The following is a 15,843-nucleotide window of genomic DNA, read 5'->3' on the forward strand; positions in this document are numbered from 1 at the left end:
TGAAACATGCAACATCAGCAGTCAGGAGGTGTGCGACCGAATGAACAAGTGTAAATATTTAAGGGTGAAGAGGTTACACACAGAGAGCAGAGCGTTTTCTCACAAGCCAACCACAGTGTGTTTTATTGGGTGCTTCAGTAATACAAGTGCACAACAAACCACTCTGCAATTGCAGAGGTGGCGGGTAGCCAGTAAATATACAAGTCCTGCCTCTTTCACAGGCAGACCTATACTTTTGCGGTCTGCCTCAAAAGCCTTTGAAAAAATACATACAGTACAAACAAAATCAGAGAAAGTTAAAAAGCATGAAGGAGCCACTTTCCTGTTCCATGCAGATATCATACTGGTGACAACCAAAAAAATAAAAACGAGGAAAACAAAGTAAAAGCATACTCTGCATGTTTGTTCCAGGTGCCACTAAGAAAATGAGAATACATAATGTATAGCTGAAGGACAATGCTTATGATAATTATAATATTCTGTGTTTTTTTTCTCCAATACAATACTTCCAACATTCAGATATTGGAAAATAAAAATCCCAATCTACTCTTTGTATAAAAAAGAAGCTTTCAAGTCAACAAGGAACAAAGGACATTTTTTTTTGTTTTCTTTCGTTTGTTTTTTGTTTTTACACAGAAAAGGTAGATAAAAGAGGGAAGAAGAAGAAGAAGAGGAGAAAGAGGAGGAAGATGGAAGAGGAAGGGTGACAGGAGGGCAGATTTACCGCTGCACTTAGTGAGTGTGCTTTGACAGACTAAGGGGTGAGAGAGGTAGAGAGAGGTTCAGTGAGGGGTGAGGGAGGTGAAGGAGGGGGCGGGTCACGGCAGGGAGTCTATGTGGCGTATCTCTTCGTCCATTGTTTGGCTATTCTGTCATGCTCTGTTCTGTTGGTCAAGTACTGTGTGGCGATGCTTCCCACCAGAGGGTCGGCTGAAACACACAGAGAGCGAGAGATCAATAAATCTTTATTACAGACTCAAAAGTCCAGATGTAAAACAAACAACACGTCAAATAAAATAAGCAATGGAAATGCAGCATAACAGAAGAATGTAGATCATTATGGTTGAGCGCTCTGGTTGCCAAACAATATCAAACAGAGGCTCATTCAAGCAGTCACTGAAGGAAAACCTGTGGATCTTTATTTTGATGTGACTGATTAATCTTTCTTCATCACTGAACTTTGCCTGCTTTCATTAATTTTAGTGCACGGTTAAAGTTGTTGGATGTATTTAATGCTGACTAGCTGTGCTTTGTGTTACGGCCATTGGGAGTCCTAATGAATAAACAAATAAACGAACTGTCCTAAAGAAATGGTTTTCAAAGTAACCGTTTTCCCCTAACTGGCCAAGAAAACCAAAAACATCTCAAGAGCTGGAATAAATATTGCTGAGTACACTCTGCTCTCCGGTTTAGACACATCCCTGCATGCTGGAGGGCTGCTGTCAGATGGCAGCAACGTTTACAAGGAAACTGCCAAATTTAAAGATTGAGGCAAACTAAACAAGCTGTTTATCTGCACACACCGACAGACTTTCTTTCTTTTTAATCCTGTGAGTTCTTAATCCTAATCCTATGTTTTGGAGAAAAGCAAAAAGTACTTGTTGGTTAAAAATGTAAATGGGTTTTGACGTGTGTCTTTGGCTTCAGAGAACAAAAGCGACATTATCTGATAGCTCACAGTCAGGGTCCTCACTGATGATGGTTTAGACCTCAGAACCTTAAGTCGGATGCTTTGTAAAAGAAACCAGCTGAAAAGATGTTTTTCCTTCAGCTTTTAAGCTTCTTGATAAGGTGGACTGATAAGATCTTCAGTGGCTTTTTGCCTGCAAAGTTTTGATTGCTTCACTGCTGCTGTTATAAATCTGATTGTTGAGAAGACTTAACGCTGCCTGGGCTGGACCTTAATAACTCTGATTCATGAACAAGTTCATGAACAGGTTTCCTGTTTTACACTTTGCACATGTCTATTTTTAGCCGCAAACGTCTTCCTGCTGTGCTTACAATCATTGCCATCGTTGTTACGCTCTGCTACTGTGTGTAACATCACCACAGCCCTATAAACCATTTATCCTGGTGCTCTGTAGGTGTCACCATAAAGAACAAAAAGAGCAGAACACAGCCCAAAACTGGTACGGTCAAGAAAGCAGTCACACAGATTTTAAAGTTGTTTTTCCCAGAATGATTCGTCTTTTGAAGATGCTGAAGCAGAGACTCTCTGAGCTTCTGTACGAGAGCAGTGAAGCTGCAGTAAAGACCAACCTGCCCGTACAAAGCAAGGCGTGCACCTGCACTTTGGCTTGTGCTGCCATTCACCAGGGCAACAAAGGCAAGTATAAACTAGGAGTAAGAACAGTCTCTTATTTTGGTAACCGTAAACACTTCCTGTATTTGAAAACAGGATGAAAAAATATTGATGTCTAAACTTCTGACTTTCGTTACTTTAATTACATTTAGACTTTCCTTGTAATTTTGTTACACAAGTAAAATGTTAAAGTTAATGGAATTGGGTCAAATAAAATTTACTAGACTCATATAGATTGAGTTTATACCAAGCATATTTTCCTTAATGAATAATAAAAAGCTTTGATTTTTTTTTAAATTTTTAAATTTGATTTTATTAAAAACTACTGCTGAAGAGGGCCAATAATTATTTTTCTGAGTGTATTAACAGCAAACTAAAATCTCTGTTGTTCACGTTCACTTTAGCCTGTGAACTCAAGCTGCTGCTGGAAAAAGAGTCACTGGACCAGCAGCTGGCCAAACCTCACCCGAATAACTTTTTTGCAGTATAGCTATGAGGAAGACTCTTTAATAGGGTCTCGTCATACACTATACACCCAACAATGACTCAATTTCAAAGCATTAAGCTTAAAATTAGTGTAAATAACGTTAACATTTGATAACCTTACATTTTTCTACATAAAGTCCTGAGTTTCTGCTACTTCCTGTCTCACCTCTTCAAGTGTAGCTGCTTAATGGTTGCCGACACTGTGCAAACATAACATCTTGCTCTGAAGCCACAAAGCTAATAACAGCCCAGTGTTTTTTTGGTTTGGTTTTTAACATGACATTGTGTTTTTTCTTATAAGACTGTGGGTCAGTTGTTCTTTCCTGCTGTGAAATGTGGTTTTGGTATTTACAACTTTAAGCTTCTAATTGTGCCAAATATCTGTCAGCATCTGATGGCCTTGGGGAAACAATGAGGGCTTGAATTGGCTGTGGTTTCTTTAATACACAGTTAGCATTCTGGAAACATAAGACCACATTTCACATCAGAGTTAAGTAAAAACAAACACTGCATTCAAAGGACAGAAAGAAGGAAATGAAGACAGAACAGTTACCTACATTAAAAAGTCTTTGGCCATAACAAACAGCATTAAACAGATACCTGGGTTACAGTCTGTGAGCAGGGAGCAGATGGACAGCAACACCTTGGAGATGGTGAGGGCGGGGCTCCAGTTGTCCTTCAGGATGTCCAGGCAGATCACCCCCTGACTGTTGATGTTGCAGTGATAGATCCTGGTACGGAAAGTTACCTGCAGACACAAAGACAAATGCACTTTAGAGAAGAAGGGCTTTAAAAAAGAAAATATGAGAAATATTTTTGACATTTTCCCATCAGTGCTGTTTATGTTTTTATTTGGTGATCTCTGCATTAAACAAAACATGAGATCCCTTTTTCCCTTTGCCTTGTGGACATCATACCAGGTGAATCCAGAGCTGATTGTCAAGGCAGAGCTGTTGATTTACTGGCTGCTCTATGTAACCACCCTCAAATATCACCGTGAGCTCTGGGGAGAAAAGAATAAGACTCCGGGTACAAGGGGTGGAAATGAGCTACCTTTGAAAGAGCTCCCCTTAGAGACAGGACGAGGAGCTCGGTCATGCAAGAGGAACTCTGAGTAGAGCCGCTACTCCTCCAAAAGGATCCAATTAAAATGGTTCCAGCTTCTGATCAGGATGCTTCCTGGATGCCAGCTTGGTGACATGCTTTGTACAACACCAACTGGGAGGAGACCAGGACCTTGGCTTCCCTGGGAACACCTCTGTCTCTTCTCCAGAGAAACTAAAAGCAGTGGCATTGGGAAGGCATCTCTGCCTACACAATTAAGATTAAGGAACTGACCTCCCAGCCCATTGTTCCTTCAGTGGGCTGGTTTCAGTCATTATGCAAATGTACTGTTTATAAGATTGGGGAAACCTGCAGTCAGCTGAGACTGAAGAAGTCACTTGGATGAGTGACGAAATGTTTCTCCCACAGAACGCTACGTCCAGATGAGTAGAATCAACTTTTGGAGATTTACTTACCTGGATGATTGAGCATGCATCAAGACATCTCTGCCTACACTGTTAACCCCCCCCCCCGGCACCTGGATCCAGATAAGTGGAAGTCTGTTTTAATTCCATAAACACTAACACTCAACCAACACTGAAAGCCACCACCCAGCAGAAGACGAGTAAAAAGGGCAACAAATGATTAAGCCTGTAAAACCAGCATGTTAGCTGTAAGTGGGATAAAATAAAAGATCTTAAAAAAAAGAATATGCTACCATGTAGTCTGATACTTTCAGTGATAATAACAGGTGAGACAGAGGAGGGCAGCTTAAAAGCTTTTCTCCGTTACTCACATTAACACTGATGTATCAGCATCAGGCCTAGTATAATGGGTCTGCCTGATCGCTTCACTGAGGGCCATTCTGCACCATTTGTCACAGTTTCTGGATCAATACTGAGCCATAAATACACAGTTAATCTAAAACAGCTGTTTTTTTTATTATTGTGAACATCATTATTTTTGGTTTTATCCTCTGGAATTTTTCACATTTTTATATTTTTGCTGAAACTGGCTGACCAACAGAGGGCAGCATGGTGTAAAAACAACCGAGCACATCCAGAGTTGATCAGCTTACCTGTCTCAGCAAACAGGCTCCTGCAACCACACAGACTGCATAACACGCCCTCTCAGCTAACAGCCTCCAAACACAGAGCTGTTTATGTCTGCCGTCTCGCTCAGATTCGAGCTTGACATCTGTATGGTCCTGACACTTGACACCTCTGCTTCTCCAATCATGAACATCTGGCCCTCCTGACCCTGACCCTCCAGAGGAAACCTCTAATGAGCGCTGGCACCCCCCCAACCTATCCCCTCCTTTGGGGCCAGTGCTGAAAATCACACACAAGGCAGGACGTTATAAATAACCAACCCCTCCCACCCCCACCGCCTCTGTGGACACAGCGCTCCTCTTTCCTGGCTCAGAAACACAAACACATCCACCTGGTGAACTTGTTAGGTTGACTTTTTTTTTTATTTTCTTGTAAAGCCTCAGATGTGAAAGTGTTTCTGCAGTGACGAGTGTACGGTGGCTAAAGGACGAAGACGTGTGTGTGTGGGGGGGGGGGCTGGCTGTAGATCACAGTATGTTGGAGGGGTTGGCGGTATTGAAGGGGGCGGAAACACTCGAGCTCCCTCTGGCTACAGAAAGCTGGGCTGGAGCCTGTGGATTTGTTTGAGTCTGCTGTCAAACACAGAGTTGGTGGTTACATGGCACAAAGAGCGAGGAAGAGGGAGAGAAGAGGGTGAGGGAGCACGGGGAGGGGTGCATGTAACTAACATGGAGAGTGTGTGGGGGGGGGGGGGGGGGGGGGGGGGATGAAGGCCAAGTGAAAGTACAATCGGGAGCACTACAGACTAAAGGAGATCGTCCCCAACAGTCTGCATGTTCAGTAAATGCCGTCAACTCGACATCACTAAAAGTACTCTGCAGACAACGCCACATATTACAAGAATGGGAGTCCTTCACACAGTGAAAACAGGACGGGTCAAATTTTCAACTCAACTGCAGCACTTATTCCTCAAACAACATGTTTGATGTTGAACACCAAAAGAAGTCAAATAGAGCAGAAGTTAAGCTCTTACTGGAGAATCAACCAGCGAAAACAAAACAAAGGAAACATACTTTTCAGATTTGAAAATGGGACGTGGGTGTCTACATTTGGGAATTGCAGGTTCAGATGTTGGTCTTTACCTTACTGCTGCGAAAATATCACACAAATGCGCTTTTATTATGAAAGGAAATATGTGGTCATGCTTTGTGCACTGCTGCAGGCTAATCATTGGTTTCCAGATTAAGAAATGAGCCAGATATATCCTCCACACCCCCACAGTCCTTCCAGAGTCTGTGCAGTGTGTAGTTAATATTTGGCCCGCTGCTAAAAAATCCAAACGACTAAACAATTGCGTCTTCTGACTGCTGACCTTGGGGGGTTTGAAAGGGTAGTCTGGTGTGAAGGCGATGTCCAGGAAGAAGACCCCTCCCTCGTACACTGAGCCCGGTGGCCCCAGGATGGTCGACCTCCACTCGTAGATGTTGTCTCCTTTGGGGCCGGCGCTGGAAAATTGAAACAAAAGATTGGTTAATATGTTAATCAGCACGGAGCATTGAAATCGACATCCTGGTGTTCATACCGCCAGCGGGCTGATAGAGATTTGGGGCGGCAGCTGAGGCGGTAAAATGCCTGCTTCTGACAAGTTAATGATGGAGATTTGGGGAATGCTGAAGCCATGGAGGGTTGAGGGTTTTTTAGTTCAAGGCTATTTTTGAAGGATTTACACCATATTTCAAAATTTTGATCAGAAGATTGGATTTCTTGCCACTGGGGGGGTCGAGGAAGTGAAGCATTTCTGAAAAACTGACACACACTAATGATACTGCATGAGCATGAGACCTCAATAAATGAAAGACACACAAAAAGCTAACAGAAGAAGACCAGCAACGCACGTGTACATGGAAATAATTCATCTGCAAAAAGGCTTTAATGCTCCAAAAATAAAAAAATAAAAACAGTAATGGCCAGTGTTAGAGAGAGTGTGCTTTGGTTTTGTCCTGTGGTTTCCTCTCACTGGTTGATGTGGTAACAGAGATAAGCTCAATAATCAGCCCACAGATTCATTTAGTGACACTTTTTTGGAAAATGTGCCAACTGGGCTCTAAAAATAAGACAGATAAAGCAATAACTAAGAATCAGTTGCATAAAGACTCTGCAGCTCTCCCTGAATGGATAAAAATACTTCAGGAAACGTGTGAAATGGAAGAATTGATATTCTCTCAGACTACACAACTACACAATTTGGGGAAAGCTGGGAAAAAACACTGGATATCGTATCCGACTGTGAAATGAAATGCAATGATTTTTTTCTGCAGGTTTAGTTTTATTGTTTAGTTTAGTTTTTTTTTTTTTTAGGAAGAACTAATGGAGCAGATCTCTAGATATGAGTGAGTGTTACGCACACGGGCCCAGAATATGATTGTTTAGTTCTCCTAAAAGGAAAACTAAACCACCGCTATAATCATCAATAAAACATGAAGCTTGGGCAGGGAGCGCATGTGTGTGAGCATGAAAGGAGGTGCACCCACGCTTAAATACATTAATAAATCATAATATATACACTCTGACAATAAAAGAGCAGGTTATCGCCTCTCTTCATTTTGTTTCTCTTCCTGTGGACAGACTTGTACTCCACATCTTGAACAGCAGTTTGTGATGGTAGTCCTCGTTCTGCTCTGCAGCCTTGTGGTCACTTCAGCCAGCTCTCCACCTGCTGTAAGCTCTGGTTAGAGCGGACCACCAGCTCACAGCAAATCTCCATAACAGAACAAGTAGTGCCGTCACCACAAGTAGCCCAAGACGGTGGAGCTGGAAATGAGCCCACCCGTAGGGAAACATGAAGAGAGAGAAGGGCCGGGGCTGACTGGTTAGCAGACTGAATTTTGAAAATGAGAGTGTGGAGATTTTCTTGATAGTGGGGCCACCCACTCGAGTAAAGCTCATGGGTCATAAAACATATTCTCATAAATAAATGAATATTAGCAGAGTTCGTTTTCTACCATTCATTCGATTTAAACTTTGAGCAAGTGAAAACTGCCTCACTGAGGTACACAGAACAAAAATATTTGTGTTTGATTCTGCATCTGTAAATCTTATATTTAGGTGTATATTCTAATATATAAAGCATTTAATTCCACTACAATCTGGTGTACTTTGTGTCCAGATTTTTTACACATTCCAGCACTTTTTCTGTCACGTTTTCTTTTCCGCTGTTGAATGTGTGCCCTTCACTTTTATTCCCGACACCATACGCATTTCATTTTACCACTGACAGCCATGATTGTGGGATTTATTTGTTCTATTTTTTGTTGAAAAATGACAAAAAAAAAAAAATATAACCTTAAAGACTTTTACATGAGATATTTAAAAAGCCCAACTGGTGCAAAATGATTAAATATTCATGCTGTTTTTGTCTTCATTAGAGGAGTATTTATGTCGCGCAGAGATTGAAGGTCACATCTGTTGTATAGGCGCCGTAATTAATACCATTTCCATATTAAGGTCTTCCTTCCCCCCAACCACCATTGTCTACAATAAGACCCTGATCTGGCACAGAGCCATTTAGAGACCGGGACAATGTCCAGATCACAAAGCCCGGGACAATGAACAATCCCTCCTATTTCATGTAATTACCAGGGATGGTGTTTAATGCCAAACCTTAGCGTCTGGCAGATGTGCTAACAAATGTGTGCATATGAAGCGCAGGCACACAGGGCTGTGAGAGCACTTTTATTTAAACCAAGAGCTTGAGAGATATTTCCTGGAAGAGACTCTGCAACAGCCTCCAACGTTAAACTGTTAAAAGCAGCATCTGGCTCTAAGCATGCCCCTGACAATAGATCACTCTCCGTAAATAGAAATCAGACATCAGACTTGAGACATTTCCCTCTTCCTTCCAGTGTCAACACACACAAATTTCCACTAATCTACTTTTACACTGCCCGTCTCTTAAGCCTTCTTTAATTAGCTCATTATGACTACTTATTCTCCGGGGAATTACAGCAGAATACACTTGATATAATAATAAAACAATCTGACTTTGAAAAGAATCTGTAAACTTTAAAGTGTGATATTTAAAACGGTGCACGGTGACTGCTGGATGAGTGATTGCCGCATAAAGGACACAGGTGGTGTTAAACAGCACACGCGTGGTAAGAGGGTCCATTTAAACCGTGGAGTGTTACAACACTGGTTTAGTTTGTTTTGGCAGGCACAAACAGTGCTGTCTAAATATGCTGAAAAGACACCAAATAACCCCAAAATTTCAGGCTTCGTTTCGCCTCCAAACAAACGTTCAGACTGAGCACAACAGCTAAAGCCACTGTAGGCAGTGAGCACAAAGAAGAAGGATTTACAGGCACACAGAGACAGATGTTGACATCTGATAGCCAGCAGTTTGGGCCTGTCATAACAATATAAAGTGAGGAAAAACACACATTATGAACTGCTCCTCTCATCCAACTATCCCTTCTAAAGAGAAGTTAAATCAGAGCAGAGAACTAGTGGACTAGAGCTTTCAGGACAGCAGATCTGTTTAGTGTAACGTGTCAATCATAAGAGTCAGAAATGTCAAACATGGGCAACACTAGAACAAGTGGGTCAATTGAATCCACTGGCATTTTGAAGGAAAAAGTTAAAATCCTACACTGAAACCTGATGAGCACCTCTCAAAATCAATGTAGGAAAGAACAGCCGTGATTGGCTGGTTTGGTACCATCATTTCCTCCTGTGCATTTCCAGTTCCTGCTACTTAAATGCTGTAATTTACATTTTGATATGCATGTTATATGATGACCAAATGCTAGCTTGATTTTTTTAACAGATAAATATAAAGAGGGAGGAGTTGTGGTCGGGGTCGGGGATAGCATGTTGAGCCAGAGCAGATAAGTGAAAAAAAACAGCAGTGCAGCCTGTACAGAACAGGGAGAATCACAGCTGACTGAGCAGAGTGTCCAGACTGTGAGAATCTAATTCAATTGAGTCATGAGTGAAATCCACCGGCGAGTAGCTGAATTGGACGGGTTTCAGGCCTGAGGAGCAGAAGGCTATGGTTCTCTGGGTTGGGGGAAGAAAGGCTGCCCCAAGCGAGGGAGTTCAAGTATCCTGGGAAGTCCTGCAGTAATGTAGGCGTTGCACCAGACTGTTGTTGTGAAGAGAGAGCCGAGCCAAAAGGCTTTACCATCCCTATTCCAACCCTCCCGTGGTCATGAGATCTAAAAGAGCAAGTTTGCAAATACAAGCAGCTGAAATGAGTTTCCAGTGTAGGGTAGAGATAGGGAGAACAGCTGAACTGCTACTGCTGGTCTGGCCATCAGGTTAGGATGCGTCCTGTGTGCCTGCCTGCCTGCGGCGGTTTCTCAGGCACGCTCATCTAGAGGGGGGAACTCAAAAGTTCTGCTGGGAGAAGGATGTCTGAAATACTCCACGTAGCCTGAGACTAAGTGGAAGGCTAACATACTACGATGGACTGGAGGTTGGATCTTTTTTGAAAACACTAAAAACTATTTTAAAGTGTTATTTACAAGTGGATTTGAAAATATATTTGATCTGTAATCAAATGATTTGATTAACTTAAAAACAAAAAAGAATGATAAAATTTAGTTAAAAAATGAAAAATTGACATCTTCAAATAATGAGATCTTTGCGTGGCTGCTGATGTTGGAGCAACAAAAACAACTGCAATCTTTATACATCACACACCACTTAGTTTGTCCGCTGAATGTGAACACAAGCTGAGCCACCCTGGAAAAGACTCGGTCCAAATTGGTCCGGACATGTTGTCATAACTGGCACCGCAGTCAGTATGTCAGCGCCTGCCTTTATGTGAACTCATCTTGTGCCTCATTCGCTGTTAACAGCAGGTTTTCACCTCATCCTTTAGTCTGAACAACTGTTCAAAACAACCTTCAGATGTTGTCAAATGATGCTTTATAACATCTAGCTTATTCCAAGCATACACCCACCTTTATCTGTGAGTGGGTATGGCTTTCAAACGCAGGCCTTTTAGTGTAAATCTGACTGATAAATAAATGATTTAGTTCTTTTCAAATGTGGACGAGTGAGCTGAGCCACTCACTGGCTCAACATTACTCTGCATTTCCTGCTGGGAAAGAACCACAAAGACAGCTTATTTTTCTTGCTTGAAGATATCTTCCTTCTGTGACTCTTTAGCTTACATTTCTGTGCTACATACACACAGACACACTCACATATCAAGGTAACACTTTTATCACATCTATTCAAAAGCTTCTGTGACACCGCGGTGAATAAAAGAGGTGACTATTTCATTCTCTGGCATCCCCAATAGAAGGAGATGCTCACTTCTTTTGAGGGTGATGAGATTGTAGTGGCGATAATAACTCAGACATGAAGGAAAGATAGTGATTATAGGGCACGGCAGAGGTGCGCGCTCAGCAGCGAGATTGCTGTAGGGGAGCTGACAACCGCACAAGGGCTGTGGATAAAGGCTAAGTCAATAGCTGAATGTGCATGCCACCACTGGCTGTTGCTTGGAGACCTCCTCCCCCCACCGGCTCCGGCGCTCCCATGGTGCTTTGTTGCAGCTGGTTGAAGGCCAGCTCATTCAGGATCTGACAGTCTCTCTCTCTCAGAGGCTATTAGTTTTGGGAGATTTGAGCGCTGCAGCCGTCATAAAGTTTGAGTTGGGTGAGTTCATCTGCAGATGCACGATTTTAAGTGTTTGTAAGAGATTTCCTTCACCAGGCTGTTGTGGTGATCAGTTAAATGCCTGACTTTCTGTGTTCCACACATTATAGAGTAGTTAGCAGATAACCAAGGCAGTATTTGAGTTCCAACACAGCAAATACACCTTTAAAACCTCAAGTGACCAAGATATTTCTATTTTGACTGAATGACTGAATGTAGTGTAAAGCACTTTGGGGTCCTTAGGGACTAAGTAAAGCACTATACAAATGCAGGCCATTTACCATTTTTATTTTATCAGAGTTCAACACTGGCTTCGGATGTAGCAACTGTCAGTTAAATAAAACCCCAACGATGACTTAGAGACATTATACATATTACAAAAAAGTGCTCCATAACAACAGCAGCAACACCACTAAGGATGAAAATACCACTAAGTCACCTGGATTTGTTCATCAGAGAATTATTAGGAAGTATAAACAATACCTAACTCCTAATGACCACAGAGAGGGTGCGACACACTGAGGAAGGCTCGCCTTCTGCCCACTACATCAGACTGTGGCAGCAACACCACAATATGACTATGTAGTAATTTTAATAGTCCATTTTAAATTAATAGTCAAAATTAACAAAAAAATGTGTTTGCATAATAATAAGCTCTGCAATTAATCTAGCTGGGTATACCCCCCTTTAGTCAAACCCCGCAACACAGAGGGTGTCGCTGCTGCCAGCTTGGAGCAAAATTTACAGGAAAAAATTTAAAGATTACTGCAAAGTAAGATAGCAGTTTATGTACAACCAGGCAGCCTTTATTCAGACTTATTCTATAGCTTTGTCACTGTGAAAACTAACCCACAGTGCATGCAGGTTTGTCCAAAAAGATCACTTTTTCTTCAAATTCTATTGTAATAGCGATTACAGCAGCAAGAGCTCTCACTGTCGCCTCCAAAGCAACTCCATTTTCTTTCACTCCATCCAATCACGAAGCTTCCGCTTTGCTTCTCGCTGCGTGCGTGTCAGAGAGGCTCCAGCTTCACCATAATTTACCGCAGTGTCATCTTCACTGCTGCTGGGAAAAACAGAAGCTGCCTGGGCTCAGTCTTTTTAATACGCACACATGCTTGTAGATGTGTTTTATGGTCTCCATGCATCCTTGCTTTCTATGTATAAAAGAATTAAAGAAAAGAAAAAACATTTTGATAGCTCAAAGAATTATTTTGTTTCAAAAAAATATATATTAAAAAAATTAAGATATGTTTGATTGAATTATGTGTTACCAGTCTAAAAACCTGGGACTCCATAATAATTTGATCACAAACAAATTTCAGTGCAATCGTTGTAGTCGGGTGTTTTTTTGCCCCTCCTTGCATTCATCCATGCATGTTCCTCTTATCCTAATGGAGAGGGGTGGGGGCTGGAGCCTATCCCAGCTGCCACTGGGTGAGAGGTGGGGTATACCGTGGACAGGTTTGCAGCATGTCGCAGGACTAACATAGAGAGAGACAACCATTGGCATTCACAGTTACACATGCGGGCAATTTAGAATTACCAGTTAACATAACTCCACTAACTGCATGTCTTTGAACTGTGGGAGGAAGCCAGAGCCCAGAGAGAGCCCACACATGCACAGGGAGAGCATGCGAACTCCACAACGAAAGGCCACGGACAGATGGTGGATTCAAACCCAGGAGCTTCTTGCTGTGAGGCTTTTGTTTTAAAGTAAATGTAATTAAAATCTTTTTTGAAAAAACATAATATTTTACATATTTACTCAAGATTTTGGATTCTGTGTGATCATGCTTGGCTGGTGCCTTGGCAAATAAAAAAAATAAAATAAATAAATCAAGTGAAATTGTGAAACTGAAAAACCGCTAACCTGCAATAATCTTACAACCAACCCTGAAATAGGGAGTGACAGTCATAAATATTCTCCGTCCCTTCTGTCTTTCTCTGCCTCTGTGGGAAAACAATCCTCTCTTCAGGCAGACAGAAGCAGCTCTGCACACTTACATGACGTTCACCACCTTAACAGTGGTGTTTAAAGGCTTTGTTACAGGCTGAAATAACAATAATCTGTGGTCAATAACACGCTACATCTGCAGTGCACTGTCAGCCAAACGCCTCGATGTAGTATTTGGGTCATTTGTTTGAGGGGTCTGGGATGCATTAGTGTGCGGGTGTCCGTGAGAAACTTGCCACTGCCTTGTCCTCGGAGATTATGATCACGGAGGAACCCACTTTGACAGCTGTGCTGCTTCCTACACAGCAGAGCCCCAATATGACGTTTCACCACAGATTCATCCCGCTTCTGCTTTTTGGTTCATTCTTTCTCCGGACATTTATTTTAGGGATGAATGAGGGACTTTCCTGGTGACTAATTTAGTAGTTGATTAAAACAGAACAGAAAAAACAGCACCAAAATCTAATGGATGTGGTTAAATATACATACATGAGTGTTGTATTATTAAAAACATTTTATTTTACATCAAATTTCTGTCTTCCAGTGACGTGAATTGAAAATGAGGTGTTATATAGGCTGCTTCCACTTTTGGGACACAGCTCTCGTTTTGCTTTGGTTACAAAACAAACGCACCTCTTTCCTTTACAGAGGTGCATCTTAGCCCCTCCCTAAAACCTAAACTCACTTACTGCTTAGTTCAGCTCCAGGCAAAATGAGTAAAACAGAGCCCTTATTCAGTGAGATTCATATACCAAAAAGGTTTCCGTCTTTGTCCTAATTACTCAGGGCCTTTTACCTCTTTTGGTGACATATGACGGATACCACTACCCCACAGTTATTCTGAGGCATCTTTTCTGTGAATCCACCATCTGGCCAAGGCCCATGTCCTCTGACATGGACCTCATGATCAAAAACACAGCCTACCCTGGCCCTAACCCCTTAATAAACAACCCTCTTCACGCCATCATTTCTGCTTCTCTTTGCTCCATTTTTATATATTTGTTTGTTTAAATAAGAAATATATTTAACCTTCACATAAATCTCCTGTAAAAGGCATACAGGATGATTTGTTGAGCATAGCTAACATTAGCAGCAGCAGGCTGTGTAGTTGACACGATTCAGTCATGTTTTTATGCTGGCGGTGTCTGTAAGAAGGAGCGAGTAATCAAATCTCACACTGACCTCAACAATGAGCACAACACCAAAGCCGTTTTCTCACACACACACACACACACACACACACACACACACACACACACACACACACACACACACACACACACACACAAACCTCTGGTCATTTTCTCAGGTCAGGATATTTTCCACAGTTGTCTGTTTTCAGATGTAGCACAGCAGGAAATAGTCTGCTTCAACACTCAATGAGGTTTCCATGGACCTTGTAAGAAAACTCAGTGTTCTCACATTTGCCTCAGCTGGGTGATCTTTAGACAAGCTTACGACTTCTGCGTGTATGAAACTTGCAATGAATTCATGACTGCGTTGCCCGTGAGGATGTTCAACTTAATGACCCCTCACACCGGCCTTCAGTATTTTGCCTCAACGAAAATCCTCAAGTGAACTGAAAGCTGGGAGAAAATAAAAATGGACAGTTTCCTTTTCCTCTGCAAACCGTCTTGAGGTTTCAGTTTCTTTGTGGCGTATAAAGAGGACACTGTACAACAGGCCTGCCTCGTCATTTTTACCTTTCACTCTCAGTTCCTAAAAACTATCCAAGCTGCGCCACATAGTCACAGCCAGCCGTAACATTTCCATATATATTAAATGACCTTTCCTTCCCATGTTACGGCTCGGCCTGCGCAACCAGAGAGTCCTTCACACATTTAATCACCCACACTACCACACCTCATAGACGCAGTAATCCACAGATAGGTGCCAATGGCAAAAGATAACCTTTATCTTAAAGCATGAGAGCAGGACTAATCTTTGCAACATCGCTGACCTATCTCATGGTTATTGTCACCTAGAGCAAACAGGGATCAGGTTAAGTTGATGAAAGACTGTTGGTCATGAGACATGCTTCTGAATTTCTAAGCCGATGTAAAATTATCTGCTCTGATCATGTTTACAGGAAAAAGCTTCTCTTAGACTCTTAAAGAGGGAATTGATAAACATCAGATACCACTTGAGGATGCTCTGGAACAAACTGAAATGTCAGACCAGAATAAACTTAAGTTTTTCTACATCAAAGAAAACACTGCAAGCAACCACTATTAAAGAATGCACGAGTGAAAAGCGCAGCTGCAGGGAAACAGCAGGAACATCCGCCATGTGTGCCAAAAGGACTGCGTGGTGGTGATGGAGTCTTTCTGAAA

The 15,843-nt window shown here is 42.0% G+C and overlaps 1 protein-coding gene across 1 annotated transcript in view; it reads right to left on the reverse strand.

Annotated features, from left to right (window-relative positions):
• Positions 1–94: 94 nt before the first annotated feature.
• ube2e2 (ubiquitin-conjugating enzyme E2E 2) overlaps positions 95–15,843 on the reverse strand; it is a 34,390-nt gene continuing 18,641 nt past the window's right edge. Inside the window, exons 4-6 of the mRNA XM_084944244.1 lie at positions 6,257–6,389; positions 3,389–3,536; positions 95–930 (exon numbers count right to left, since the gene is read on the reverse strand). Of these exons, the coding sequence (XP_084800370.1) occupies positions 833–930; positions 3,389–3,536; positions 6,257–6,389 (379 nt within the window). The 3' untranslated portion in view covers positions 95–832. The remainder of the gene's footprint in view (positions 931–3,388; positions 3,537–6,256; positions 6,390–15,843) is intronic.

Source organism: Perissodus microlepis, chromosome 11 (genome assembly GCF_051167445.1).
Source record: "Perissodus microlepis isolate ML-2025 ecotype Zambia chromosome 11, ASM5116744v1, whole genome shotgun sequence".
In the NCBI taxonomy this organism is placed as follows: domain Eukaryota; kingdom Metazoa; phylum Chordata; class Actinopteri; order Cichliformes; family Cichlidae; genus Perissodus; species Perissodus microlepis.